Source organism: Aspergillus foveolatus (assembly GCF_047715535.1).
Source record: "Aspergillus foveolatus strain CBS 279.81 unplaced genomic scaffold BDW70scaffold_20, whole genome shotgun sequence".
NCBI classification, from domain to species: Eukaryota; Fungi; Ascomycota; class Eurotiomycetes; order Eurotiales; family Aspergillaceae; genus Aspergillus; species Aspergillus foveolatus.
The window spans coordinates 433859-460794 of NW_027396084.1; the positions used below are offsets into that span (position 1 = coordinate 433859).

A 26936-nucleotide genomic window follows, 5' to 3' on the forward strand; every position below is an offset into this window, starting at 1 on the left:
ACATTCAATGGGCGGGAGATCTGTAGCACTAGTGACAGCATAAACAGATCAGCTCAAGCTCACTCCCATGGAACGGCCGTCTCTGTACCAAGGATGATTACCTGAAAGCTCACATGACCGCATAAGTCCTTTGCAGCTAGGATAAGGGGGATCGAGATCAATTCGAGTCTATGGTCACTCAAAATCGAATCGCTATTATTCTATAGGTGCAGATACTCTCAGCTACGCTTGACCTTGAACGGTCCAAATCAGCCATATCATCACTAACCCGCGGTTCAAAGAACCCTCTAATCTCTTCGTCAGTGACGGACCCCAGCTCATCCCCACAACGCGGCGGAGTACTATTCAGAACTTGTAAAGAATTGCAAACATCTAACACTTAGTCAAGAGAAACTTTCCTACGCATCTCAGCTCACTCGTTGCGCCGCTGAACGGGCTACCTTTAACAGGGTGGAGTCTCTGTCGGCAGGGTATATGTGAAGCATACTGCCCCAGAATGGCACGGATTTGCTGCTACTGCGTTGAGGGTAGGGTCATTGACGGCCGCGAAGAAGCTGATACGAAGAATAGATGGCCCCGCACCATGTTGTGAAGGTAACTACTCTGATGCTCGAGGGAACCAAGGGGAATCTTATGGCCCGCTTAGTCTATAACCATTTGCTCAGTAGAATGAAACTCCGGTAATACTGCGTTGGAGCTAGGACGCCTCTTCAAGTCAGTCAGGCGCCTTAAACAACAGTGCAACTTACAATAAGGACATTGTTAGCACGTACTCATATAAAGAAGTCGAAGTCATCACATGATGAGAGTCACCGCAAATTTAGGGCGCTTTAGTTGATGCTTGGTTGTTACCGTGAAATGGGCCTTTGGGTATTATCAACAGTCATCTATAATTCGAAACAAAGAGCTGAAGCTGGATCCATCCATAATTTTTCTCTTGTACGGCACAACCCCGCTTGACCACTCTTAAAATGTTGCCTGGCCTGCTCTGCTCATAGCAATTTTCTTTCTGGACTTCGGCTCTGGAGCTAATGTTTTCAGTCCTGCCTGTGTTTTTGGCATATGGCTTGCTCTAACTAAAAGTGGGCAGCCCTTCTTAGATGAGAAAGGTACAGAATAGGTAGCCATTTGCCAGCCTAATATACTTCTGGCGGTGCAGAAACGCTATCATTACTAGCGTCACATATACCACAAGAACCAATATACACAAGCTCACAAGCCCCGAACTAATCTAATGGGATTAATTAGGTACACCTAGAAGATACCATACCCCTTCACTTTGGATCGCGTCACTGTCTCATACCATAGTCATTCAATGGTCATACAGTAGTCAACAGAAGCAGTTAATATATTCCCAGATTGTTCAGAATATGATTAGACTGCTGGTGAGAAATATACCTTACAGTCATACACAGAGTAAGCAGGCCCAGAGTGACCGTTGGCGAATGGAGTGGGCGATCAGTCGATGCCCATTTAAGAGACCTCACGCGCTAGTCTTGAACAGGAATCCCCTCATTTACCCACCGCTACATCAACAAAGCTCGGCCTCGAACAAGACATCTTCAGCCTCGAACATCTTTTCTCTTTTCTTCTAGAGCCTCTAGCCTCTAATTTTCGATCTGTTTTCCCACATCCTAACCACCTGTTGCACCCAAACGGTACAATCCCAACTTACCAGTCCGCCATCCTTTCTTAACTCTCTCCTTTCCACCCCCCAATTGTCGGTCACCGCTACCCCGCCATATCAGTACACAAATCCCAGCACGATGGCCGAACACGACGACGAACTCGTTGCCTCCAAGACCGAAGGCTTCAAGGTCGGAGAGAAGAAGACAATTGCTGAATACAATGAGCTTGGTATGTAAGCCCATTGCCGTCAATCGAAGCATTTCCATGAGGACTCCTGCAATTGCCTCATGGGGTCAGGTTCACCCCTTACCTGCAACTACACTCATTGACCACCCCCCTCCTCGTTTATTGCTTATCTCCAACAAACCCACCGCAAGAAATTGAAAGAATAAGAAAAGAAGTAAAATAACATCCCAGTAACTAACGCCACTCCTACCAGACAAAAACGACGAATCCCTCAATCGTTGGAAGGCCTCCCTCGGCCTAAACACCGGCGAGCCCACCGGAGACCCCAACGACCCCCGAACATGCATCATCAAAACCCTAGCGCTTGAAGTTCAAGGCCGTCCAGATGTTGTTATCGACGTCTCTGCCCCGGGCGCGCTCGAGAAGCTGAAGGACAAGCCCTTCACAATCAAGGAGGGCGCCCACTTCCGCATTAAGGTGACATTTGAGGTCCACCACGATGTTCTGAGCGGCCTCAAGTACCTCCAGGTTGTCAAGCGCAAGGGTATCCGGGTTAGCAAGGATCAGGAGATGCTTGTAAGTTTGCGAGAATACCGAAGCCCGTGCCAGGGCAGGTTTATAGAATGTGCTAACTGGTATTAGGGAAGTTATGCGCCATGCACTACAGGAAAGCCAATTTACGAGAAGAAGTGTTAGTCTTTTCTTTCTCCTGTGGAGCCCGTCCAACACTGACTCTTGTAACTTTCAGTCCAAGAAGAGGAGGCCCCCTCGGGAATGATGGCTCGCGGCCACTACAACGCGGAATCGAAGTTCATCGATGACGATGACAAAGTGCATCTCCACTTCCACTGGTCCTTCGACATCGCGAAGGACTGGTAAATCTTGACGGTTTTTTCTTGGCGAGAATACATACATATAACGAACAGCATATATTTTCCCTATCTATGAGCGTTAAAATGTTAGTTCAGTTGTTTTGGAGACGAGTGTTTGGCACCTTTGGATGGAAACAACATGGTGTCCGATTGAATGGGCCCAGCACCTTGACAGTTCTAAATACATGCGTCCCTTCGGTCTTCGTACAGACAAGACTATCTATAAGTGAAATGAATTTATCAACTCCAAAAGTGGCGCTCAAATGAAATAAGATGACAGTCAAAGGAAACATAAAGCGGCGAAATACGAATGAAAAAAGGGTATCACAGAAAGTAGTCGATCACAGGACCCTGGCCATCCTTGCTCTGCTGCGTCTGCTGCTCACCCCGGTGGATATCATTCTCAGGTGCTGCATCAAAGATATTGAAAAACCTCTCTCCTGTATCACTAACTTCGAGCACACTCGCAAGGTTTCCACACCGGTAGCAGTAATTAGGCGCGCTCCAAACCGTACTCAACCGATCATCATAAAGAACCTGGTACCCCTCCTGGCACAGTTGATGGGCGCGCAGGATATGAGACATACTATTAACCTCGAGGAATTTCCGAACGACCTGCGCTCCAAAGGTATATCCCGCACCGCGCGGCGAGAGGGAAAACTCGTCGCGCTCTGTATCAGGGTCCGACCAAACAAGGTCGGCCATGGGTCCCTCGTGCGGAATCTCGCGGAAGCGGTCGATGATTTTGATCTGGTCTATTGAGTGAATGGAGGGGGAAAGGCCCCCGTGGACGCAAAAGATCTGGTCGTTAATGACGACAGAGAGGGTGAGGAAGTCGAACATGTCGGTAAAGTAGTGCCAGACGTTGGCATTACCGTACTTGCGGGCGCACTCGGTGTAGAACCCGTAAGATTGGGTGACGCCGCGTGACTCGTGGTTCCCGCGAATAAGGTGCACGCGCGACGGGTAACGGAGTTTGAGGCAGACGAGTAACGAGATGGTCTCGACGCTGAAGAGGCCGCGGTCAACGTAGTCGCCTGTATAGTAATAAAGAGCTGGTTAGAGAAGTTCGCATTCTAGGTATGCTGGAACGAACCGAGGAACAAGTAGTTCGTATTTGGGCAGAATCCGCCAATCTTAAAAATCTCAATCATGTCGAAAAATTGCCCGTGAATGTCTCCTACTACCGTAACGGGGGCTGCGATGTGAACCACATTGCTCTCCTTCATCAGCAGTTCTTTCGCCTTGGCGCATATGGCTTCGATCACAGAGTCCGCCAGCAGCTCCTTTCTATACAGCCTCTCAATGCACTCGTCCAGGTCGATGCTAGCTATTGAATTATCAGTAATGGGGAAATAGACAGCGGTCCGCGGCAGACGTACCTGGTAAACCAGGCATTGCGAAGAATGAAATCTAATATAGAAGTCGAGAGAATGGTGGTACAGGACGATTACGATGAGACGCCCAGTATTGCGGGCCACAAAGGTATCGTCGAGCAAATATGCAGCGAGATATCAAGGATAAGCACGCAGATATAGAGTCCTGAAAACGAGTATTATGCGGGTTGGCTGGAGAAGGGGTACGTCTGGCTTGAAACTTCCCGCAGTAGCTCTCATCATGACCAAGGAACTAGAGGAGCGGTGGGGTGAGTAAGCGCCGCGAACGGAACTCGTTTCATGCGTAGAATAAGAGATGAAAGAAAATCACAGCTGGAAAAACAGCACTCCTCACTGTTGGCCCAGTGGACGTTGCCTGAGCTATGCCGATGTTCAGAGGCGAGAAGCCAGGGCCTGGATCGGACCTGCATCGCTTACTTGTTCTGCCGTCACATACCGCCCCGCCCCTTTGCTCTAAAGGTTGCCATAAACAAGTTACAGTATATAGCCCAAGCTTATATATTTGATAGTATATAGGACTTAGGTAGCCTGAAATTAAGCAAGATGCACCTTTCGTCGAACGTCTAGCTTTCTATCTCAGAAGCTGTTGAGTTTGTCGGCGCTCTTCGGAGTCAGTGTCCTCTTCCTCTTCCTCTTCCTCTTCTTCCTCTTCCTCGTCCTCTTCCTCGTCCTCATCCTCTGCCTCAGAGTCTGTTTCGTATTCTGTTGAACCCTCTTCATCTCCCTCCTCAGAATCTGTTACCTCTTCGTACTCAGTCCCCTCTTCCGTTTCAGACTCGGGTTCATCGAGCCACTGGTCGAGGGTCTTGTTCTTTGCAGCAGGAGCGGCCGCTCTCGCGCGACCCGCGTGCGCTCGGCTTGAGGCAGCTATGTTCGCTTCATGCTCCTTGAGAGCTCTGTCAAGCTGCTCACCTGCAGTAGCCGCCACCGTGGTAGTTTTATCGGCTTTAACATCCGACACACGAAGGCTGGGGTCCGGCTCTTGGCCCGCTTCCACCCAGTCTGGTATATTTTCGTAACCCCGTAGACCGTGGATCCCAGCGTCGGTTCCCAGAACAAGCGTTGATGAGCCAATCAGTAGGTCTTTCCTGGTTTCAGACGGGCTAGGAGCATGCGGAACCGGCTTCGGGGCAAGGAGAAGCAAATTCGCTATTTGAGTCGACGAGGGCGAAGAAAGAAGGGCTTTATAGAGACGAGCACGGTCCCGGAGGTCATAAGACGTGTCGTATCTGGCCAGAAGTAGTATATACCGCCAGAGAAGAGTCATTGTATCTTCTTCCCCGGGTGCTTTTTGTTTCTCCTCTAAACCATTCCTGTCGTGTTGTTTCTCGTCATCGCCATCTGCCCAATCGTTCCTCGGCTGGGTTTGATCCACCGGCTTCAATAGAGGCTCTTCTGAGTCAGACTCTTTCTTGACGGGATTGCGTAGAATATGGTGGAGATAAACTTTGGCTCCTAAGAGCAGGATCTGCTGCTTCACAGCCTCCGACTCTTCGGCAAAATTCTGTACCAAAACCCGTAAAACGTCAGGTGCAAAATTCCTCTCAGGTTCAAGTCCCGCGTATTCGCCAACCAACCATACAATGGTTGCCCTCGCGTCGGGACTTGTGGTCAGCCCAAGGTACTTCACCAACTGAATAACTGTCCGCTCATGCGAGCCCGGATCGTGTTGAATGAGATGTCGGATAACAGTCAGTGATTCTGACACAAGAGTGTCATCAAGGCTTGTGATTTGGTTGAGTAGGATACGTAGACACTTATCAGCCGTATTAGGGTCACCTTGTGCACAACGTCCCAGTGCGCGTACGCTCTCCCGTACTAAGTCGGGATCAGCGCCCTGAGCAAAATGTTCGAGCTCGCTGATGATCAAGTTCTTGAAATGATTACCGCAGTGGGGAAAGAGTATCGTAAGTGCTTCAAGCTTCAGACGCCAGATGTAAGGTGGATCTGACGCGTGCACCAAGAAATGCGACACATATTTCGCAAACGGTTTCGGATATCGTAGAGCGACGACAACAATATTGTACAACGCTATGAGCTGCATATCTTGGGGGCTTCGAAGCAGAGCGACCAAAGGACCAACGGCAGCAGCAAGATATTCCGTCGGAGCAAGGTAAAAGTAACATCGGACCACAGCAACGATAACTGCGGCATTACGACTCTGCAAAAGTAGCCTGCAAGATCGTAAAAGAAGCTCAAGATCTGGGTCTAGAATTGGAACATCATACGTTTCCCCCTCGCCCTCGTTAGCTTCCCCATCGTCATCGTCGTAGAATCCTTTTGACTTTGTGGGATTCTTCTGCACCTTTCGTGTCTTCAGAGGGAAGCATTTCCGAGCGTAGAAGGTCAGAAGACGCAAAGTCGCCAATTGGCCCCATTCATCCATGTCCACCAATTTCTTGACTAAGCTCCGGTAATGCTTATGGATCAAATCGATCCTATCCGGGCAAACCTCAAGAAACGCAGAAACCGCAGGACCAGCAACAAAATACTGGGTATCGCCCAGAAGTGTTTCGATGTACCCAATTAGTTGCGGCTGGGTGCTGGGATCCAGCCTATAGCACTTCGGGATAGCAAGGGCGGCTGCTTTCCGGACGTGCGGGCTCATGTCACCGCAGCCACGTTTAATGGCTAACGACACGATCTGGTTAATGACCGGCACCCTAATGCTAGCCATCGTGCGGAGCGCCATAGCCCGGGCCTGAGGGTTTTGGTCCGTGAGCGATTTCTGGATTGCATTGATGGACAAGAGAGCGAGGTCGGGCTCCGTTTCCGCATGATGAACAAGATATATGTAGACTAACTTCTTAACTTCGAGGTTCGCGCTGGCGACGTTTTTCACAACGGCGGAAAAGAATGGGACGGAGGGTTCAGAGCGGTACATGAGCTGTGGCAGGTCAGCGGCGCCAGAATGCTGGCGAAGGAGGCCTTCGGTTTCATACAGAGATAATCCGTCGCAGGCCGTCCAAAACATCGCGGTCACTGCGCGAGTCGAGAAGCTTCTTTATATGAGCGACGCTGAGGTCGCGAGATGACGTGCCAATTCCCGTCCCTCGAGAGATGGCAGCGGACTGAGCTGCTTCCAGGGTGAGCTCTCGAGCTGTTTACATGCAACGTCAGTCGCCATCCTGAATGGCTTTGGAAGGAATTGCAGAAGCGTATAGGTGAAGAGCATACCTGTTTCCAGCATCGAAGAGATCCTGGAGATCGTCTCCATTTTTATCCTCAGCCGTTCCGCAGGCACAAGGCGTACAGGCACGGTGGGTTCGCAACTGTTAGGCTGGGGATGCGGGGAGTTGACGGAAGGCCGCGGGCAGATGACGAAAACCTGTGCTTCTCTCCCTTCAATTCTCCCGAGCCTTGAATCACCCTAACCTGGCGTGATCTTCGATTTGCAACGATAACACCGAGAAGACAAAAAAAATTGCTGAAAGATAATGTGACGATACCAGAGAAACAGACTTCTTAGTCCAGACGTCTTGATTCATGGAGCCCGTCCGGCGTGTAGTCGATGCTCAATGGGTCACCGATTTCCTGCAATATGTCCTCCATCACGACCGCTTTAGCATACTGGCCATCTGCATGTCACGAGAAGCATTTCTTGAACAATTGCTAGCTGCTATTAATCTTCACTCCGCGGCGCCTGCTAGCCATGAATTGATGAGCAAAACTCTCGGTTTGCTCTCCACGTCCCGCAATGTCAGGACAGTATTTTGCCCTGCGTTGGAGCATCTTAGAGCTTACCTCTCTGTCGGTCTCGATGGACAGCTGCTGGCTACTGAGTGGAGGGAGAAGCCACGGCCGGTTTTGGCGATCTTAAACCCTTTGGCTCTACATAGATCCACCAGGGAGTTTTCCGCTCAAGGATTATCAAGGACATTTGCCAGCGCAGTGGAAGTCTCTTCGAAGGCAAATATGGACCTCTTGCTTTGCGAATGCCGGGATGCCCTTGATCCGACCAATATGGAAACTGACGAAGCGGTGTGGTGCACAGATGTAAGGCTCCTGAGCAACTCACTACGTTCTGGGAGAGAAGGAGATTACTGGACCGAACAAACGGTGCCTGTCAAAAGAGTCGTGCAGCGATGGTTTCGGTTTTCGAATCAAGCAAATGAAACAGCTATATCATGACTTCGTTAAAATGGAGCTGCAGATACCAAAAAACGCCAGAACGAAACGCGACAAGAACATCCGGGTATCCTCAACCTGCCACTGAACTCCGATGAGATCAACGAAAAAATCCACTTCTTACAAACTCTTCTCCATCTCCGTGATGTACAACTTGATATGGGACTCTAACTTGAGGTATTCGTCGTGCGCGCTCTGTATTTCGGTTTCGATACTCTCTTTCAAGTCGGCCATCTGTGCACCAATCAGTTACTATTGAATGGAAACCCAACAAGAACACACTGGTATTACCTTTTTCTCAGTTTGCTCAATCCTGATTCTCCTTCGCTCCATGTCGCGTTGCTTCTCTGTTCGCTCTTCTCGGAGTTTTATCTGCACCTCACGAAGCTCTTCCATCCGCTTTTGAGCCACTTGCGCCTTCTCGTGAGCGGTGTTACGTAGAGCTTCGATCCTCTCGTTCCACCGTGCTAACTGCCGCTGTAGCAACTTCTCTGTCTGCTCGACTTCCCTTACATTATTACCTCTCTCAGAGATGGCTTCCTTGTTTCTCGAAGCTCGAGACTCTTCGTCCTCTTCTTTTTGCAGTTCGACAGCGATATCCTCGAGCAATTTGATGCATGCTTGGACATCGTTGCTGACAACAGTGAACGTGTCCGAGGAGGTCTGCAACGCTCGGGCGCGTTTTTCCATGGCATCGATCTGGCCCTTCTCCCGTATAAGACTTTCCGACAGTTCTGTGAGGCTCGACTGGAGGCTTGCCGGACTTTCCATCACGTACGGCCGCAGCTTCTCAACCTCTTGACGAGTTCTTACTGTTCTCTCCATCTTTTCCTTCAGTAGGTTCTGCTGTCGCGCCTTTTCGGCTTTGACTCGTTCCAGAGTCTCCGCCACTTTCTCCTGGGTTCGGCCTAACTCTCGGAGGCGAGACTTGAGTTCATCATTTCTCCTCACTTTTTCCTTAACCTCAGCCTCGTTTGCTTTGAGGACCCGGCGCATTTCCTCAAGTCGTTGCTCCATCTCCTGGTTCTCGGCGTACAGTGTTTCAATTCGTTGCTTCGTCTTTTCAGTTTTGTTGAAATGCTCGTCAATAACAGCTGTTTGAGACTCGCGAAATCTAACAAAGTTAATGAGGTATGAAAATATCTTTACAAGGCGATCGTGCGTAGGTTTCGTCAGGTCGGTGAACGTAAAGTCATTCACACCACACTGTAAAGATAGCCATTAGCATATTGTTCGTTGTTGATACTCGCGTCGCATGGATAATAAGCACGCATACCTCCGCCATTAGTCTTCTCATATTGACAAAGAATCCCATCAGGTTTCGCGTATCTGTAGGGACAATATCCGGAAAGTCCCCGCATATATCGTCCGCGGCTGCGCGCATCGCAGGCTCAACGGTTTCTCGAGTGGTATTCATGAGGAGCTCCGCGAACCACTCCAGCACCATTTGAACCTGCTGAGGGTTGGGCTTGATCAGGTCGGCGGCAGTGAATGGTATGCCGATGTCATTGATACAGCCTGCGATCTCTTTGTCGGGCTATTTTATCGGTTAGTCCACAGCGCCGAGGGAAGTCATGATGGGATCTCATGTACGTACCAGGCGCATCAGGGCGTCGTTCTCATCTTCCTTCTTGCGACTACCCCGGCCATGCTGTTGGGAGCTATGAAATTGTTGGCTCATGCGATGATTGTAAGCCATCATGTCATGTATTTCCCCGTATCGATTCTCAACCCCAATATGAAGAGAGGGGATAAAGGAAAATTGGTTACGCTGCGAAGAAACTGCAGGTTTGTTTACACAGATAATGCTTGCACGGCAACTGGACCAAAGCGGACTAGCAACTTTCTGGAGGGGCTGCGTTGCAAACATTGCAAATTCTCCGCGATGCGCTTTTTTGATGACTCTTCAAAACCTCAAGTACAATATCTTCCGCAAGACAGTATCGATTCTAACCAAGCCGGAAAGAAACTATCTTGATCGGTTAAGCTTATAAGCTTCCGTTAAACACAATGACGGCGACAGACTCCCAAATAACCAAACCCTCCGAGCCCTTCGAGTAAGTGCTTTTTGTTCATACTCTGCCCTCTGATGCTGATGTTGTTAGTATTGTCGCTACATACAATGACTTGCTTCGGTCTGATCCCGACCTGACGATGCCAATCGCTGCTATCGAAGCCCTAGTTCTCCTCCTCACACATTCTCCTTCATCTACGATATCAGAAACGCTTGACCTCCTAGAGAAGTCTACCACACATTTGAAGAAGTCCATCCCCAACCCCATCGGTCTTTCCGCCGGAACCGATCTTTTCCAACGCTACTTAATAACAACTCTTCAAAGGCCAGGCCAGCTGGGGCCTGCGGGAGATTTCAATGCGATTCGAGCACACCTCCTTTCCAACAGTCGGTTGTTCATTCGACGTGCCAAGGAGAGCCGAGATAAAATTGCTGGTTTTGGGAGGGGCTTTGTCCGCGATGGAAGCACCGTATTGACAAACGGTGGGTCTAGAGTCGTCGCCTCGCTGTTACAGCAAGCTGCAGATGAAAAGGGAAGACCTTCTGCAGTGCGATTCAACGTGATATACGTCCTTTCGTCGCCAAAGGGAGACATTGAAAACCCCACCGCTGAGCCAGAGGGAATGGAGACGGTACGTGCGCTTCGGGCAAAGGGCGTCCCCGTTGCTACGATTCCGGAGTCTGCTGTGGCATATTCGCTCGGCAAGGCAGATGTGGTCATTGTTGGTGCGGAAGGTGTTGTGGAAAATGGCGGCATAGTATCGCGAATGGGCACTTACCAAATTGGGCTCCTTGCAAAAGCCATGGGGAAGCCTTTCTACGTTGTGGCGGAGAGCCACAAGTTCGTCCGTGTTTACCCGCTTGGGCAATATGACCTGCCCATTGAACAGCACGTTATCGACTTTAAGACGCAAGAAGAAATTGACAACGCTAAGCAACAACGAGAGCCTGCAGACGCGTCGAAATCGTCTGGTCTGAACACAGAATTCGATGCCGGATCTGTGGATTTCACGCCACCCCATCTAATTTCTGCATTGATCACAGACAGCGGCGTCCTAACACCAAGCGCTGTCAGTGAAGAATTGATCAAGATATGGTTCTAAGTCCATGGATGCATATATTGATCGTATAGGCTGTTGTGGGCACTGTTTAGATGGTATGCAACCTACCGATATTCTGGGCTACAGTGCATCCTATCCCAACTCAGGCTTTCGCACGGACCGGCCCAAAGCAGATCGCTTACTTCCTGTCGAATGTTCTCAGTCGACATGTACAGTAGCTCAGCATCGTCCCCCCCTGCCGAAGAGCGTCCTGCACTGTATCAGCTGAGAGTTTCTTTGGCACATATGGCCTGTCCCCACACTTCGAAGCCACCAACAACCGCCGTACGAGGCTTCTTGGTGAATGGCGAGCGTCAGCATACCACATTGTATGAGCTACAAATTATACAGCATAGAACATATCCCGCTTGGACAAACCATATAGGGAACAATTTATGAAAATCAAAAATCGCATAACCCTAGAGATCATCCAAAGCTGCAGGACATCGTAATGAACTCGTGACTGAACCATTCTCATTTACATGTCCGTCTATGTCTGCTCATCGCACCAGATCTGTTCCGCAAATCTTTCTTATTCAGCCCCGTTGTATCCAAGCAATCGTTTGCAGTCGTTAATCGTAAACATCGTAGGACCCTTTGCATCTATCATGATTACTTTCATTCGTGATGAGACCTCAGCTCTCACTCAAGGCCGAACGTAGCCGGAATGCATTCGGTCCTCGGAGAATAGCAAAGCACGCTGGCCACCGATCACAAGACAGCTTTCCGAGGGTTACCGGCTTTGCGGATTCCTTATCTGAGAATATCATCATATTCATTGTTTTCCTTGGCGTTTCTCGTCTCATTCGTTCCGGTATCAGTTTCCCGGATGTCAATTCGCAAGTTGCTTGAGAAGCATAGTCTGAGTATTTAGTAGTTGCGCCTGCATTGAAGCAAATGCGTAGAGGAGGAGGTAGCCAAATGCGACGAAGATCCAGAGGGCTGCCATTTTTAACCGTGGTCGATTTATGCAATAAATATGTATGTATGTACGTATGATTGATAGGATGCTTGGTGGTGTTGGCCGTACGAGCAGAAGAGTAGCGTATACGCTCAACGGTCAAGCGGGGAGAATTGGGCGTTATAAGGACATGGAGGCAAAGCGATTAGTATAGGCCCAACAGACGGAATCACCCGCGGATACGGGCCTGACTTCCTTTAGTCAGGGAGCAGACAAGAGTCTAGGTATGCCGAAATCCATAAGAAAAGTTTACTATTAATCTCCATGCATGCACGGGCTTCTTCAACTAAGAGCATATAATATACTAGGAAGAAACGGAGTCTGACCGACGGACATAACACTGAGTCTTTAGACCTATACGACTTTGGATAAGGGTCTCGTGCAAGTTTCTTCAGCCCAATCACCGTACCGCTTGTTCTTGGGGACCTTTGAAGCGAAATGTTGTCACGCGCCAGTTACAGAGATGCTCCTGTTGGGCTTGCTGAGTGGCAACTCGAATGATCACCGGGTCTGCCACATTGACTTACAATTTTGAAGTCTATCAACTAATAAGATTATAGCATGGCGGCGAATTCCGGCTTCAGGTTAGATTTTGGCGGGGAAGTCGGACTTGTTCAGGTCCAGAGTCAGAGGTTGGACTTGTCTCAGCTTAACCATCCAGCGGTGTATCTGTAAGATAGGTCCAACGGCTTTATCAGATAGACGTCGCCGTGAAATCTAGAATGCTTAAACTATATTTCTATCTGTTTTGTTTTGATTCTTCTCGCTTGTCATCAAGTGTTTAAAGTCCTTACAAAGCCTCATGAGTTCGTTTACACGTGATGTTGTCATTTGACAGTCCTCCATCTTGAAGATGCGGATGAACTCGGATCACTCAATTTCCTGGGGTAATTCTATGCTATACCAACATCGTGATACCAACCGGCTAGAGATTACTATAGGGCCGGATCTCACGGAGCCGCTACCAAATCTCGTTAGAATCTTGCCTCATCCTGGGTCCGACGGAGTAGCAATACACGCAAGCCATTCATATCCAAAAACCCCGCTCGGTCTCGGCCTGGCCCTCATTCTCTCCACCAACCTTCGTATCGAGTCTGCCGACTACTGTCGGAATTCTTTGTCCTGACCTCCAACTTCCGCCCGTGTTGAATCAGAAAAATAACGCCTGGGGCTCGGAATTAGGACCCCTGGCATCTCTCAAGCCACCAGCGATCCAGGCCCAGGCTAGACTCCTTGCTTGCTTGAATTTCATTCTAGACGATGATGGGTGCAGACTCGCTGATAGCCCTGCGATCGGATGCGGACCAGCCCGATATTTATGATGACTCGCAAAATCAAAGACATTACCCCGATGGGACAGAAAAGCACGCCGACAACCGCGAGTCCTGGTCAATAAAGAGGCTCTTAAGCCGTCGGCTAAGCGGGAGGCGATATCGTGTTCTTGAACGAGAACCAAACAGACTCCGGAAGCGTTGCTCGACTTCGGCCCAATAGTGTACATTGCGGTGCGCGAAATCAATCTCAACCCGTCCAAAAAACGTTCGGTCAATGTACCTCCACGTATTTGTACCCTGTACGATCGTCAGTGTCTAACTACCCTTGAACGCCGACTAGGGCGTTTCTTAATCAGATACCGCCACGTGTGGGAGTACCCACGCCGGCGCTGGAGTGACACCGCAAGTTCATGCTTTTTGGACTGGACTCCAATTCTATTGTTGTCAACAAGACGGAGACGGAGACCCTTTTATGTCGGCATTTACGGTTGTCCTGGATGTCGCGGCTGTCTCGGGTTATCTGTTACCATGCCCAATCTTCTTCACCTGCATACTTTGAACGATGCAGAAATCTTACGCTCGTCGTGCTGAACAGCAGTTCAAATCTTATTGCGACTCCTTGGACTCCGCTTAACTGACCGTGAGCAATCATACCAAAATAATGTCTATTGGCTCGATTAGATAAATTGTCTAAAAGGACCAGTGTTGATACCGACATTCAAGTCCAATAAGCGAAATGAAAGCTCAGCGCGCTTTGCGCATGTCCATACATTCAGACTAGAGGAATAGATCATGCGAACAAACTGCATCCATGGAGAAGGTAAGCAGGCATACATACAATAAGTGAGCGTTGCTGCAATATGTGGCGTAATGCTTGTGCTTAATGTACTACTACGCCTAATAAAATACCAGTCACAGAGCACTAAGTAGTAATCCGCCAGCGCAGTAATAGACGTGGTGCCCTACAACCGCCACCACTTCCAGGGCTTCTGCAAGCTCACATCCATTTTGGAGAGATGGAAACCCCTTTGTATCATATGAGTGAGCCAGATATGACAAGAACTGTCCTGCTCTGTACTCCGGTACTTTATCCCCCCATCCATTATTGGTCCCAGACGGGCCATGGTCTCCCTTGATGCAGACCCCTTGAAAACCCAGACATCCCCACAATTGACCAATACATGCACGATTAGATGACCGTTGTTATGGTTTTGCGGAGCACTCTTCTCGATCAAAAGAAGTTTTATCGTCGTATCGTGGGGTGCCTCGATCAGAGCACCCCATACGACGCTTGAGAGTTTGGTAATATATGCAGGGCAAAGAGCAGGATCAAAAATTCTGTTCAACAGCAGTATCCTTTCCGCAGTCTATAGCTATTCTTAGAGACAGCATTTAAATACCGTCTGGATGGACCGGCGGACAATTGAACTTCCCCGTATGCTGTGCGAGCTTATGCGGTGCACGTTACCTATCTCATGTTCTAGGTGGTCAGCAGTCACAGTTGTTTTCCTTTTCCTTCGTTCATGGCCCTGCAATTGCAGTCTTGCGCTGCCCACATACCTCAAGAATCCTACAAGGTCTTGTTCTATGACCTGCTCTTTGATACCTATCGCGAGGATAAAGAAGGGCTGGGCGTGACTATATGTGGCCATGTGATACCAGTGCAGGGACATACATAATCCCGAAGGTTTGTCAAATGAGCGAACTCAGTTCGGTGACCCGAGCAGTCAAACTGCGGACAATAAGGCTTGCCTCTGTGAATAGTAATTACAGTCGATGCGGTGCTAGCGCAGACATGACGCTGGTGGTATCTCTCCTTTTAGGCCTTTTTGGCCTTTTTTTGGGTATAGATGGGCATTCCCTAAGTGCTTTCTAAGAATGGAGCAGACAGGGTGGAGTACCTCCGGCAGAATTATCCATATAAGTGGACTTGCCCCTAAGGCAGGTACAGAAGAACGGTTTCAATTGGGCCGCGATTCTCCATCGAGCCCGCCGTGAAGAAATTGCAAGATCGACAAGGTCATCCAGACTTCGAAAAGATGAGATTCGACTGATCGTTCGATACTCCAGATCTGGTGCCCTGCTGGCTCTCTGGTTCAGAGGATCTGGTAGACTACTATTTTGTAAAGTCTGAGACATGCTGGGGCAACCTTGACCTAGTAAGACAACGCGCGAGACGGCGAGGGGGATTTAAGACATCGGGTGGATGCAGGTCTCTTGAGCATTCTAGCCAGACCAGTAATTAAACCCTCTCCGCCCGGCCCGCTGTCAACGGTGTAACTCGTCCCAGAGACTACTGAGAGACCAAGAGACCGCTCTTCGACTCCTCTTGGCCGCTGGAAGTTAGGCTATAACAAATAATACGCCCAAATAATCAGAAATTCCCTCCCGCATCCCTCGTACATCGTCACTGGATCTCCTTTGAGCTCCTTTCCTTTGCTTTTACTTTACTCACTTCTTTTCTCCCTATTCTCATTCCCTCTTTTGTCCCCCTCCAAAGCTTTATCGTTTACTTGCTACACTGTTTGTTTGGTTGTACTGTAGTCGCGGGAACCTCACCTTGCCCAGTCGCCACTCTCTGCCACTGACGTACGAGTCATACCTCGATCGACCGTTTGGCTTTGTACGACGACCAGCTGCCATTTACTGGGCTGACCCCGATACTTCTCTCCGTCAACGTACACCTTGATATCATTCTTTCTCAGCCTCAGCCTCCATCTCCGCCTCGATAGCCCCGACTTCTTCAACTGTGCATGTCCCGGTTTATTTCCTGGTCTGATAATAGATCTCAAGCTTACCACTGTGCTTATTTCTCCTCAACGCTTACCCTCGGCTGTGCGCCCTCGAGCACTCTTTCGTCATTTGATCGCGTGTCTTACCTTCCTGCGATGAATCCAATTTCCGCGCCGTCGAGTCTTATTAACCGGCAATAGGGGGCCACCCGTGTTTGACTCGTCGGCCGGCCGAACCGTATTTAGACACCATGGCGATATGGCCGTTTGGTCGCAAGGGCAAGCGGCACACCATCCAGGCGGATGCAGATGTTCGGGCTGGCGGGGATGTCGCTGCGTCGCAAGGCCCTCGTCACAGCTTCGACGAGAGGACCCTCGGCAGGAAACCGTCTTTTAAGCAATCAAAGGGTCTCAAGAACCGCTACTCCCAGCCTGTCGATGATTTCCCAAGCAATCTGCATCCGTCTGTTCAATATTCTTTGTCCGGCTTCCGGAGTGAACAAAGCCGACAGGACAGGGCGCATACATTTCACCCTTCGTCGACTTCGAGATTAGAACAAAAGTCACTCCCGCGAAATCCGTCCCTCCGCAACCCAGTCTCCAACAACGAGAATCGTGCGACGCTGAAAAAGAGGTTGAGCAAGCGGAAGGCATACGAGATAGCTAGGGAGCGAGAGATTCGAATGATGGCGTCGATGCCAATTGAAATTCCTCGTCGCATCGCTAGCCCCTTTCCGGGGGATCCCGTGTACATTGACGACCGGCGAGCCGTTAGTGCCCAAAGCCGGCGTCTAGACAGGCATCGCTCAGATATAAGCCTGTCGATTCAAGAGTCGGCTGCCTCGTCGGTGACCGACTTCTCCGACACCCTTACATTCAAAGTGAATGGCTTCGCTGCCTGGACCCCTCGTCCCGTCATACGCTATGTGGAAGCTCCTCGAATACCATACTCCAGGAGTCAGAAATCGCCCGAGCCGGCTGATCGAAGAGCAAAGTCGCCTGCCCTTGAGGTCTCCGATGAAGACTTGCGTTCCAAAGAACGGATCGATGAGCTGGCCAACGACCTTGACGCTGCTGCTTTGAGGGAGCTAATGGAGAGGGATCGGCGACGGAGGGAAAGGAAAGCGCTTGAAGACCAAGAGAAGCTTGTCCGCAAACTGCAACGAAATGCTAAGAAAGTACCTAAAACGCAGGAATCGCCTGCTCCTCAGGCCCCCGAAATGGCCGAAAACGAGCGCGGACGAGCTATTCAAAGTACTCAATCCGAGTCCCAGCCTACACCTCAAGAGACAGCAGAATTCTTGTCCGGCGAAAATGGAGGTTCGTGGCTGCGAGAGCCTTCTAGAGACCCTGGGCGGGACGGCCGTGACACACCAGAAAGTGTGCATGCCATTGGCAATATCGATGACAGGTCGATTCGTGATCAAAAAGCCGCCCAACGCCTTAGCTTTGGCCCGTCTCAAGACATGACCATGTCGCGCAGCACTCTCTCAGCTTCTCTCTCGCCGTCTAGACAAGGAGTACATAGTCCGAATTCGTCGCAACTCTATGGCATGACACGAGACTCTGTGTCTGAGACTTCTAGGAATGTTGGTTCTGAACGGCGATCATCCGACCACAGTGGGTATGGTAACACGATCACGTCCATCTTCCGCCGCGGCAGCTCTCGCCTCAAGCGCAGCTACCGTGAACGCTTCCCAAACCGAAGCCCACCGCCCGAGAACAACGTCTCTCACGAATCATTCTTCAAGGTTCATACGCAGGCATCGCCGCCAGCTCCTTACGCTGGTCCGAAAGTCCTGCTTGGCTCAAGTTCATTTAAGCGATCTCAATCCAAGTTTACCGAACACTTCGGTGACGAGCCCCTTTCGCCACCTGATTCACGCCTTCAGTCTCCAGAGATACCTGAAGACGAACCACAGGTCGAAGACCAGGTTCCCGACCTGCATTCTGAGTCCTACTACCCCATTTCTGGCTCGGTAGCCGACACCCAAAGTCGACACCAATCATGGGTCGGGGATAACGTCGATGATCCGGATAATCTTCCCCTGTCCCAGTCTCTGGCATCTGTTGATTCGGAAGGGTCCTGGATGTCTGGTCAATTCCTGCGCCGTATCTCACAAAGACACGCCAACTCGGCTCGGCAAAGCCTGAACACTTCTCGGTGTAGACCGGAAGAGAGCCTTGAGAAGGCACGGGAAGAGGACAACTCTGGTGACAGTATGTTTGTTGCCTTTGGGGCCTATCCGGGTGAAACAACTGCAGCCTGCAGCACTACTGATGATCAGGGCAAGGACCTTGTCGGTCACTTCCAGCCTGGACAAGCGGGCGAAACCTGGCACGAAGATGTAGCGAGACGGCCAGTACTTGTAAACCCCACGTTGCGGCCCAAGTCAATCGAGGGACTCCTCAACAACGTGCAAACTCTGTCCACGATTTCAGCGGAGGATGAATTCAGTCCGATTGAAGAACACTCTGCCGAGGTATTCCCAACCGATGCTGACACAGCCACTCATACCCAGGCGCGCCATGGATGATGATGCGCCAGCTTTCACTCACGCAATCTCGCCAACCCTACTTTTCTTGATTGAAATATTTCAACACCCTTTTTGGAGTATACACTCCTAGCCGCTCCTTACCATTTCCTATGTCGGAGGTCTTTCCTTTGTCTTTGCCTTTTCTGAGTCGCCGGATCTGCGTACCTATTCAAGCACGAATAGGCTATGTTCACGGTTTTTTTTTTTTCTTTTCCAGTGAAAGCATACCTAGGTTCTGGTACTGCTGGCTACTTTGTTTTTTAAATGTGTTTATCAGTTTGTTGATACCCCGTCGGCGAGATTTTGAAGAGTTGTGTCACCCCTGGTTTCTGGCCTGTTTTTGTGGACTGCTTTTGATAGACCTACAGCTTCATGCTGCCTTCTTGTCATGATATTTCATGCAAGTCACTGTAATTGAATTGATCTACTACTAGGATAGTGGTTGCTACTAAGCAATTCATCACTTACCGTCTCGTATACGGTTTGCATTGCAAATCAGCAACTGAAGTTTCTGCCTGATTAGGTATAAAGATTACTGTATTCCAGACCATACCGATTGATAAGCGCAGAATCACGTCATCGCCTGCCGCTTTAAGGCCGGTGGGAGAATTGGTTTGGTAAGCTCCAGCCTTCCGAGGCCGCAGCCGAACCCAACCCAACCGTGACGCCTTCTCATGTGTTTCGTGCGCCAGCTCTATCATCAGTTAACCAATTGTCTGACTCCTACATTGTATAATATATAACTCATCAAATATGTCTTCCCTGGGATTGACAAATCAGGCTTCCACCGTCCTGCGCGCTCTACGCCCGCGTTGGTAAGCATGCCATGCCACCACCCCATCCAAAGCACCTAGAACCCTCTACTGCATTCACCGTCTTTGAAGCCTTTCCTTTCCGCAAGAGCGAAAATTAGTCATCCGAGACGGCCGCGCCAACGTCGGTCGGGGAATTATTTCGCCCACCCGATATAAACCGAATCTGCCTGCTCTGCCCCTCTCTGCAAACCCCTCATTCCAAGCTAACCATTTCGCCTTCCATACATAACATAGTCTTCGTCCGTCAGCCGTCTCGGTGTCCTCTGCTAGATCTCTCACAACTCGAGCATCTACCCTCACCTCTACTCTCTCGCGCCCACGCATCTCCGCGCCTAAAAACTACAACAGCTTCGCTAAACGCGCCTTCTCATCATCCCCCACCGTCTTCTTTCACCCCTCAGCCGCAAAAATGGGTGCCTCTGAACACGTCCCCGCCATCACCTCGTATGTGTCTCATTGAATTGAAACCCCATTCGCCACATTAAGTCAACGATAACTAACGTCACTGTGACGCACAGTAAGGCCGAATTCCAGGAGAAGGTCCTGAACGCCAAGGGCTTCGTTGTCGTCGACTGCTTCGCGACATGGTGCGGTCCCTGCAAGGCCATTGCGCCCGCCGTTGAGAAGTTCGCCCAGACCTACACCGACGCTTCATTCTACCAGATTGATGTTGACGAGCTCTCCGAGGTTGCCGCTGAGCTCGGTGTTCGCGCCATGCCTACTTTCCTTCTGTTCAAGGATGGCGAGAAGGTTAACGAGGTTGTTGGTGCCAACCCTGGTGCGCTTGAGGCCGGTATCAAGGCGCTAGTTGCTTAGATTATTGTCTAGCGGTCAGAACGGGATTGTCCCCCTAATTCTTGAGATATGAGAATGTTTGATATTTACCTGCTATTTGCAGACTCTGGTCTGTATGAAACGCTACTCATCCATGACATATCTTGTTTGTGAAGTCTGCTTTGTGTATATTTTTTTATGGCACTTTCGAAAGACCGAAGGACCCACTCGGCTTCTCCCGCAGTGTGTTGCTTCTCAGTCTTGCTCAGCGGCATAGAAAGCCGAGCATTGCGGAAATATCAGACGCATCTGTGCACTTATCTAAGACTCGGAGCATTTATGCGATAGACACTGGAAGGAACGCCCTATGACGTCGAGCCATGGTAGAAGTTTCGGCTACCGTAAACATAGGTAGCATCTCGACGACTTGCCCTCTATATAGCATACACTGGAAGGTACCCCGTACATAAGCATCGTTACTGAAGCGAAATCTTCACTTAAGCCCCCAACAGCATCATACGACATATTTACGTACAATAGTCCTTCCAAGAAATCATCACAACATACCTGTAAGGCGATGCTACTATAATAGAACACAATACGCCAATATCAGCAAATCGATTGCTTATGATGTTCAGCTCCGTGAGCATAGTTCCGCCTGCCTATAGCTTATGCAGTGTCAACAGACAGCTTAAATGAGCTGCTATATGCTACTCAAGCTTCTTTCAATCCGCAAGTTCTCTATACTCATCTTTCAATGTCGCCTAACCTAATCTGTAAGCTCATATGGAGCTTCTGAATTATGAGTTATCCCGCGTATCTATATATGCAGGCCTTCGCCTGCAAAGTAGAGCAACCTCATAAGTATTATCTGTCATCATATTTCCTATGTAATTAGGAAAAAATCCTCACAGTAAGCCCCCATCCTCCATCCCTAGGGGATGTTCAGCCCGCCGGCCATATTAACGACTTCCTTCCAGATACCTAGACTACTTCTTTTCTCATGTTGACGTGATACAATGAACAACCCAAAAGCAGGAAAACAGTCCCCCTGGTAGACGGACCATTGAACGGACCCTCTCTGTCTGTCTTCTCTATACGAGGGAAACCAGGATACGTATATGTAGTGCTTTTATTTTTGCTCCTTACCCAAAACCAGATTAATGTGTAATATATCTCCGTAGATCAAACTGGTACCATATTTTTTGTCCAAGAGTACTGCCAGTAATAAATAGGTATATGCACCTCACTGCAATGGCACTCCCAGATAACAGCGATTCCAGTGTCTCCTCTTCCCAACCAGCTCAAAAACCCAATCAAGTGTGAGCTGGCGTACCAGGCAGTTCTGTATTTCTTGATTGTTGCGGTGTAATGGTGGCGGAGACCAACTGTAGGAAAGAATTTATACTATATTGGATTTATAGATTTGTACGGAGTAGGAAGTAGGACGATGTTATGCGCGGGTGCATTAATAGTTAATAATTAAAAATTGTGCCCATAATTCGTTTATGCTATGCGTTTCTATTTAGATGAACGTCGATCCCTATCTTCCGTTCCCGCCCTGTTTTTTACCAGGCTGGTAGGCTACAAAACTACAAAATAAATATAGTGTAGCGGTAAGGAGAGTCCGGTACTCCGCCTTACTCCGTAAACTATCAGCGGACTGCATAAAGAATACCTACCTCAGTCCTGAGTGACCCAGTCGCCTCGTCCCGATCCCGTGTCTGGTGGGTATCACAATCACCTATAAGCTATCTTCCTTTTCTTCTCGTTATCCGACACCCAGTTCTGATAAGCGATCGCATTTGCCGCAACCAGATTCAGGGGCTATCTAACCACCAAACAACAGTGCTGCTAGCTTGCGAGTCTGCCGTGTCTGTGACTGCAACCCTAACCGGCGATTTTTTCTATTCTGGTTAGGGCTGAGCCGTTGGTTTATTTTGGCTTATTTACGGAATACGGATACTTTATCCCAGGCTTCTGGGCGCTACTTAAATGCTCCTTGGCCGCTATGGCCGCAGATCTTATCGCTCTTAATCTTCGTTAATCTCGCTTAGAGGCTCCACCTGGTCTAGGCAGAGAACAGCGCGTCAGCTTTGAGAAAATAAATGAGCACGATTGGTTGGAAGGTATTTGAATGGAAATATGAAATATTAGAGATAGTAGTAAATAGGAGAATGTACTATGAGTCTATGACCAGAAATCTTCCCAAACAAAAGAAAAAAAAGTCCTTGCTAGGCATCGTAGGTAACATTAACCTGCCGACTGACCATAATATCATTTTGGCCCCGGCCTGCCGCACCATGAATTATCATCTTCTGGCTGTCATCGTCGCTCAATTGACTATCTTGCCTGCTTCGGCCGGGAGCGCCATGCACTTCAGTAACAGTAGATAGATACGCATTTCCGGGATCACCCTTGCCGCCGTGCTGAGAGAGCTCGTAGTTGGAAGGGAATTGTGACCGACTGCGGCTGCTGGTATAGCCTGTTCGGCGGAGGGTGCGGTCGAAGAACTGGTGGAAGAGAGGGCGGAGGGTTGCGATGTTGCCAACGATCATGCCGATGGCGTTTTCGGCGAAGCCCCAGATGACGACGTCGGCAATGGCGAATAGGTAGTCGTCCTGGTTGGTTAGGTTGACCGTGTATTTGAGACGGACGCATGCGGAGAGGGAAGCACTGGAGGGGAGCAACAGTCAGTATTGCGCGGAATAGGTAATGATCCTTATAAAGGACGGAGTGAGCTACTTACAAGACACCGAGACTCATCAGGCCGATGACGGCCATCTTACTGTGCCTATCAAGTTGGACGTTCCAAAGTAGGGGGATCGGCCTGGCTGGGGTTAGTCCGAAAGTTCTGCAATCCGGGGATTGTGTTTGGCACAAACATGATGGCAGTCACCCAGTCTGTGACAATGTTCACGGCCGTACAGGCGTAGTAGGCGTCGGCAAGAACATGAGCAGGCTGGCAGTGTCCCCCGTTCTCAAGCAGACTCGTGTCCCAGGCGGCCCTGCAATACTCATTAGCTTTGTCCACCTTTCTCCTTAACCATGGATTTGACGAGTTGCAACGTACTCAACCGGAATACAGTTGGTGAGAATGAAGATCAACGCAATGATGTTCATGGCGGAGAAGAGGGCGATAACAACGTATTGTATATAGACATATTTCTTCCGCCCTTCAGCTACTCGGATCAACATCCAGCTGATGCTGAGCTTGATGGGGATGATGGCGGCACAATAGCCGACTTCGAATATAAGAAAGAACTTTTGTCCTTCGGCCTGGTACTTCTCATTTCCGGGCTCCGACAGTCGTGATGCATGAACGCCAAGGCCATTAAAAGCGCCTCCAACACAACCTGCTACAAGCACACAGAACGGAACCTTCTTTCGTCAGTGTATCCGGACCCACTGACAAAAAAAAAGTGACAGTGACACTTAACATACCAATGCCGCTGTCATGATCCAGTCTTCCGTGGACCACGATCTCCTCGTGATACGACAATACGCACGCAGGCCGTAGGTAACGAAGGCGAGGATGGTCAACATGATGACGCTGCCTGCCACATTGGGCGAATTGTCGCCGGTGATGGCCATGCTTGCGCTGACCAGAGGTCGATCAAGGACGTTTGACGTTCGACTTCGAAACTTGGGGGCTGAAAGCCGGGGACAGTGGGAACGGTTCTGTTTAAAGGCCTTTGTCACTGTGTCCACTGTCAGGTCCTCTCTCCTTAACTGGAACTATCCTGCCGTCTTCAAGTCATGTAGGTGGTGCCGTCCATTCGGAAATGAGCGCTAGTAGTCCCACAGCAACTATTCCATGTGGACCTTATTCGCTCGCTTAAGCGTGCAGAACTGCGGCGGCGTCGTAGCAAGACCAGGATAACTCGGCGTAGTGCCTGAAACCAGACTGCGCGCCACTCGCTAAGCTGGCCTGTCATCTGGCAAATGACTCGCGCAAATCTGCGCTACTGCAATGCTAATGGTTAATCTAGCAGGGTTCTAGGTCCGCTGACAAAAAGGAGCTTATCGAAAAGAAGAAATGATTATCCACGATCAACGAAGAGCAGCGTATTCCGCGTTTCGACTCTTCCTAGGCCTGTATATATTCCAATCTAACTGTTTCCCTAGCAATACACAGTCGACGGGACAAATCTCGGTACGATGTTGGTTCCGAATGTCGGCGTCTGCCTAGGGAAAGCAGCAGACATAAGCAGTGGGATTGCGGAGTGCAACTGCAGGAAAATTCCTTCCCATTCTTCACTTTGAACGCCACGCCTGGTCCCTGAACGGTGGGGTATGCTTTTTCAAGGCTTGAGTTTCTTGGAGGCTGAAGGATTTTTGGTTGCAGCGCGTCTTGGCGGGAAATAGTCATGCAACGGATTTAGCGCGCCACTTTACCCAACAATTCTATTCAAACTCATTTCTCCTGCCAACTGTTGTGGGAAAGTGGGTTGAGCGCTTGCAGGTTTCCAGTACGACCGTCTCAGGGTCATATCAGCTTTGACTCTGTCAGTACGTAATTCTCGTTGGGGACCAGGATCCGTTATCCGAGCGTCGTTGATACGCTTCAGTATCGCCAAGTATCTGATTGGCTGCAGCAAAGTATCCGATCTGCCGGGACCTCGCCTAGGTACATGTGAGGGCACGTGGTACGTGCAGTAATAGCTTCAGTCGCTTTTCTTTTCTCGTATTATTTTCTAGTATCTCGAGAGTCGAGACTCGTGCAGACTGTAAAGGACCCAATAAAATGGCTAACCACTGCTAGTCAGGTTTCTGTAGGGTATAGAGAATTAAACTGTCCATGGTCTTGTGGCATGTCATCCTTTACCTGCTATTGGTCGATCTCGACCCTATGGCAATGTCTGAACCGCGGTACAGTCACCGTCCCAACTCCAAGCCTGAAACCGTGGAGCGGCCCCTCAGCCCGGCACTCGAGTATATGATTGGCGTAGGTGCTTGAAATATAGCAGAACAACCGAATAGTTCAGAACGTGCCAAGACACGCGGAAAATATTATCGAGCGGAAGGTGGAAATATTCTATGTGTGGGCGGACGTCGCGTCGGTTGCCCAATCTGGACATTTCCAAGTGTTGGACATGTTCCGGTAACCGGCACTATTATTCTATATTCGCGGTTGAACAGGATGGAATAGATGCAAGACTTCACCTAGTGAGAGCAGACTAATCAGTCTCGCGGATGGCAAAATGCAGGAAGAGCATGCGCTGTAGGATTGCACCACGCTTAACAACATTCACACCTGCATGGACTCTTTAAGAATACCAATGGAGGTCCCGCTCGAAACGGATCTCATTGTCGGAAGTAGGGAAAGTGGCTAGTAGCCCATTGCGCAGAGAATGATGGCCTCAAGTAGCCTGGTCTGGTTGGGACTAGTCAGGTACATCACCCAAGATAGTCTTCATGCACCACGGACAGCGGATCTTCCGCGGGTATCGCCAAGACTGTACCGTGCTTAATCAGCTGGCGATCATCTAACGTAATCAGACACCGAACGGCAAATGACACCGAGCGGCACACTTTTCACCGCCCACACCACCCATTCTCGGATCTAACTCGAGTGACATTCAAAGCCTCCTATTGCCATAATTATAAATATAGAACTATCTAGTAGGGCATCTTGTTCAAGTATGGCCCTGAACATTACAATTACTACATATAGGAGGCCTCCGTTGTCTTGGTGCTTGAGCCTCTACCTGGAATGCCTCCTCCTTTTCTTGTATAATCTGTAAGGCTTCCTCAACAGTTAAACTACCTCTATCTTGAATAAACTGCCATGGCACATCTTTCTTCTTCTTCTGGTGCTTATTAGCTGCCTGGCATTGATAGAGTTTATCTTGTAGAAGAACATTTTTCTGCATTTGAATCTCCGTGCTCTTCATTACCTTTTCAAGTATAGTCTCTGCAATTGATGAGGAGAAAGCCTGATATTGAACAATATCTTGAAGCTCCTGAAGTTGCTGCTTGAGTTGATGTAGTTGACAAAGATCACCAGGTATTTTGCCAAGGATAAAAGACTTGTTGCTGCCTGATGAAGATGGCGGAGTTAGTGTTTTTGAACTTGTTTTGATTCTCAATTTTGATATAACTTTTGATGAATCGAGAGGAATAAGTCCAGTGGCTTTGAAACCACTTATAATACTGCTTGAAGACATCGACCGTTGATGAACTGATAGATAAATAGATAGAAAATCTGTTTTATCAATCACTTCAATACCACACGCTACCATTTCTTGGACTTGCTGGCCATAGTAGTGTTTTGTAGATCAAAAACAGCTAACATCAAGTAGTTGCAGTAGATAAGATGAATGAGCAGGCATGTAAAGTGGAATTATTGACTTTTTCATGCAATATTGATCGAATTCAGGATTTGCGTAGCTACTATGGCCATCCAGAATCAGTAATCAATATCGACCGACCGTACGCGAGGCAGTGTGCTTGTCAAATACTTCTTGGAGCCATTCAAGTCCCAGATTATCATTAGTCCAGCCATTATCACTAA

General features: G+C 49.3%; 10 protein-coding genes across 10 annotated transcripts; 6 read left to right on the plus strand and 4 right to left on the minus strand.

Annotated features, from left to right (window-relative positions):
- Positions 1-1681: 1681 nt before the first annotated feature.
- On the plus strand, positions 1682-2853 carry BDW70DRAFT_43202 (rho GDP-dissociation inhibitor). Its single transcript, XM_073744004.1, has 4 exons — positions 1682-1857; positions 2069-2391; positions 2458-2506; positions 2564-2853. The coding sequence occupies exons 1-4, from the start codon at positions 1767-1769 to the stop codon at positions 2692-2694; spliced, it is 594 nt and encodes a 197-aa protein (XP_073596675.1). The 5' UTR covers positions 1682-1766; the 3' UTR covers positions 2695-2853.
- Positions 2854-2982: 129 nt separating this feature from the next.
- On the minus strand, positions 2983-4193 carry BDW70DRAFT_43208 (serine/threonine-protein phosphatase). Its single transcript, XM_073744005.1, has 3 exons — positions 4070-4193; positions 3784-4017; positions 2983-3724 (listed from the first exon to the last, which is right to left on the minus strand). The coding sequence occupies exons 1-3, from the start codon at positions 4083-4085 to the stop codon at positions 3012-3014; spliced, it is 963 nt and encodes a 320-aa protein (XP_073596676.1). The 5' UTR covers positions 4086-4193; the 3' UTR covers positions 2983-3011.
- A 462-nt stretch (positions 4194-4655) lies between these two features.
- Positions 4656-7301, minus strand: BDW70DRAFT_159497 (AP-3 complex subunit beta; the record flags this gene model as incomplete). The annotated part of the gene is made up of 3 exons (XM_073740703.1): positions 4656-6971; positions 7027-7184; positions 7262-7301. The coding sequence occupies 3 exons, from the start codon at positions 7299-7301 to the stop codon at positions 4656-4658; spliced, it is 2514 nt and encodes an 837-aa protein (XP_073596677.1).
- A 146-nt stretch (positions 7302-7447) lies between these two features.
- BDW70DRAFT_43233 (uncharacterized protein) lies at positions 7448-8339 on the plus strand. Its single transcript, XM_073744006.1, has one exon. The coding sequence runs from the start codon at positions 7571-7573 to the stop codon at positions 8213-8215; it is 645 nt and encodes a 214-aa protein (XP_073596678.1). The 5' UTR covers positions 7448-7570; the 3' UTR covers positions 8216-8339.
- On the minus strand, positions 8274-9944 carry nuf2 (kinetochore-associated Ndc80 complex subunit NUF2). The gene is made up of 4 exons (XM_073744007.1): positions 9810-9944; positions 9489-9749; positions 8504-9418; positions 8274-8446 (listed from the first exon to the last, which is right to left on the minus strand). Exons 1-4 carry the CDS (start codon positions 9912-9914, stop codon positions 8333-8335), a joined length of 1395 nt encoding a protein of 464 aa, XP_073596679.1. The 5' UTR covers positions 9915-9944; the 3' UTR covers positions 8274-8332.
- A 215-nt stretch (positions 9945-10159) lies between these two features.
- On the plus strand, positions 10160-11397 carry BDW70DRAFT_43238 (translation initiation factor eIF2B subunit alpha). The gene is made up of 2 exons (XM_073744008.1): positions 10160-10269; positions 10318-11397. The coding sequence occupies exons 1-2, from the start codon at positions 10223-10225 to the stop codon at positions 11327-11329; spliced, it is 1059 nt and encodes a 352-aa protein (XP_073596680.1). The 5' UTR covers positions 10160-10222; the 3' UTR covers positions 11330-11397.
- Positions 11398-16122: 4725 nt separating this feature from the next.
- BDW70DRAFT_43262 (uncharacterized protein) lies at positions 16123-19062 on the plus strand. The gene has a single exon (XM_073744009.1). It carries the CDS (start codon positions 16545-16547, stop codon positions 18828-18830), a length of 2286 nt encoding a protein of 761 aa, XP_073596681.1. The 5' UTR covers positions 16123-16544; the 3' UTR covers positions 18831-19062.
- Positions 18844-19258, plus strand: BDW70DRAFT_43268 (uncharacterized protein). The gene has a single exon (XM_073744010.1). The coding sequence runs from the start codon at positions 18941-18943 to the stop codon at positions 19220-19222; it is 282 nt and encodes a 93-aa protein (XP_073596682.1). The 5' UTR covers positions 18844-18940; the 3' UTR covers positions 19223-19258.
- Positions 19259-19497: 239 nt separating this feature from the next.
- Positions 19498-20916, plus strand: BDW70DRAFT_135213 (thioredoxin family protein). Its single transcript, XM_073736651.1, has 3 exons — positions 19498-19645; positions 19880-20089; positions 20164-20916. Exons 1-3 carry the CDS (start codon positions 19584-19586, stop codon positions 20459-20461), a joined length of 570 nt encoding a protein of 189 aa, XP_073596683.1. The 5' UTR covers positions 19498-19583; the 3' UTR covers positions 20462-20916.
- Positions 20917-22653: 1737 nt separating this feature from the next.
- Positions 22654-24013, minus strand: BDW70DRAFT_149885 (uncharacterized protein; the record flags this gene model as incomplete). The annotated part of the gene is made up of 5 exons (XM_073739080.1): positions 22654-23095; positions 23169-23273; positions 23305-23427; positions 23493-23775; positions 23929-24013. 5 exons carry the CDS (start codon positions 24011-24013, stop codon positions 22654-22656), a joined length of 1038 nt encoding a protein of 345 aa, XP_073596684.1.
- Positions 24014-26936: the final 2923 nt, after the last annotated feature.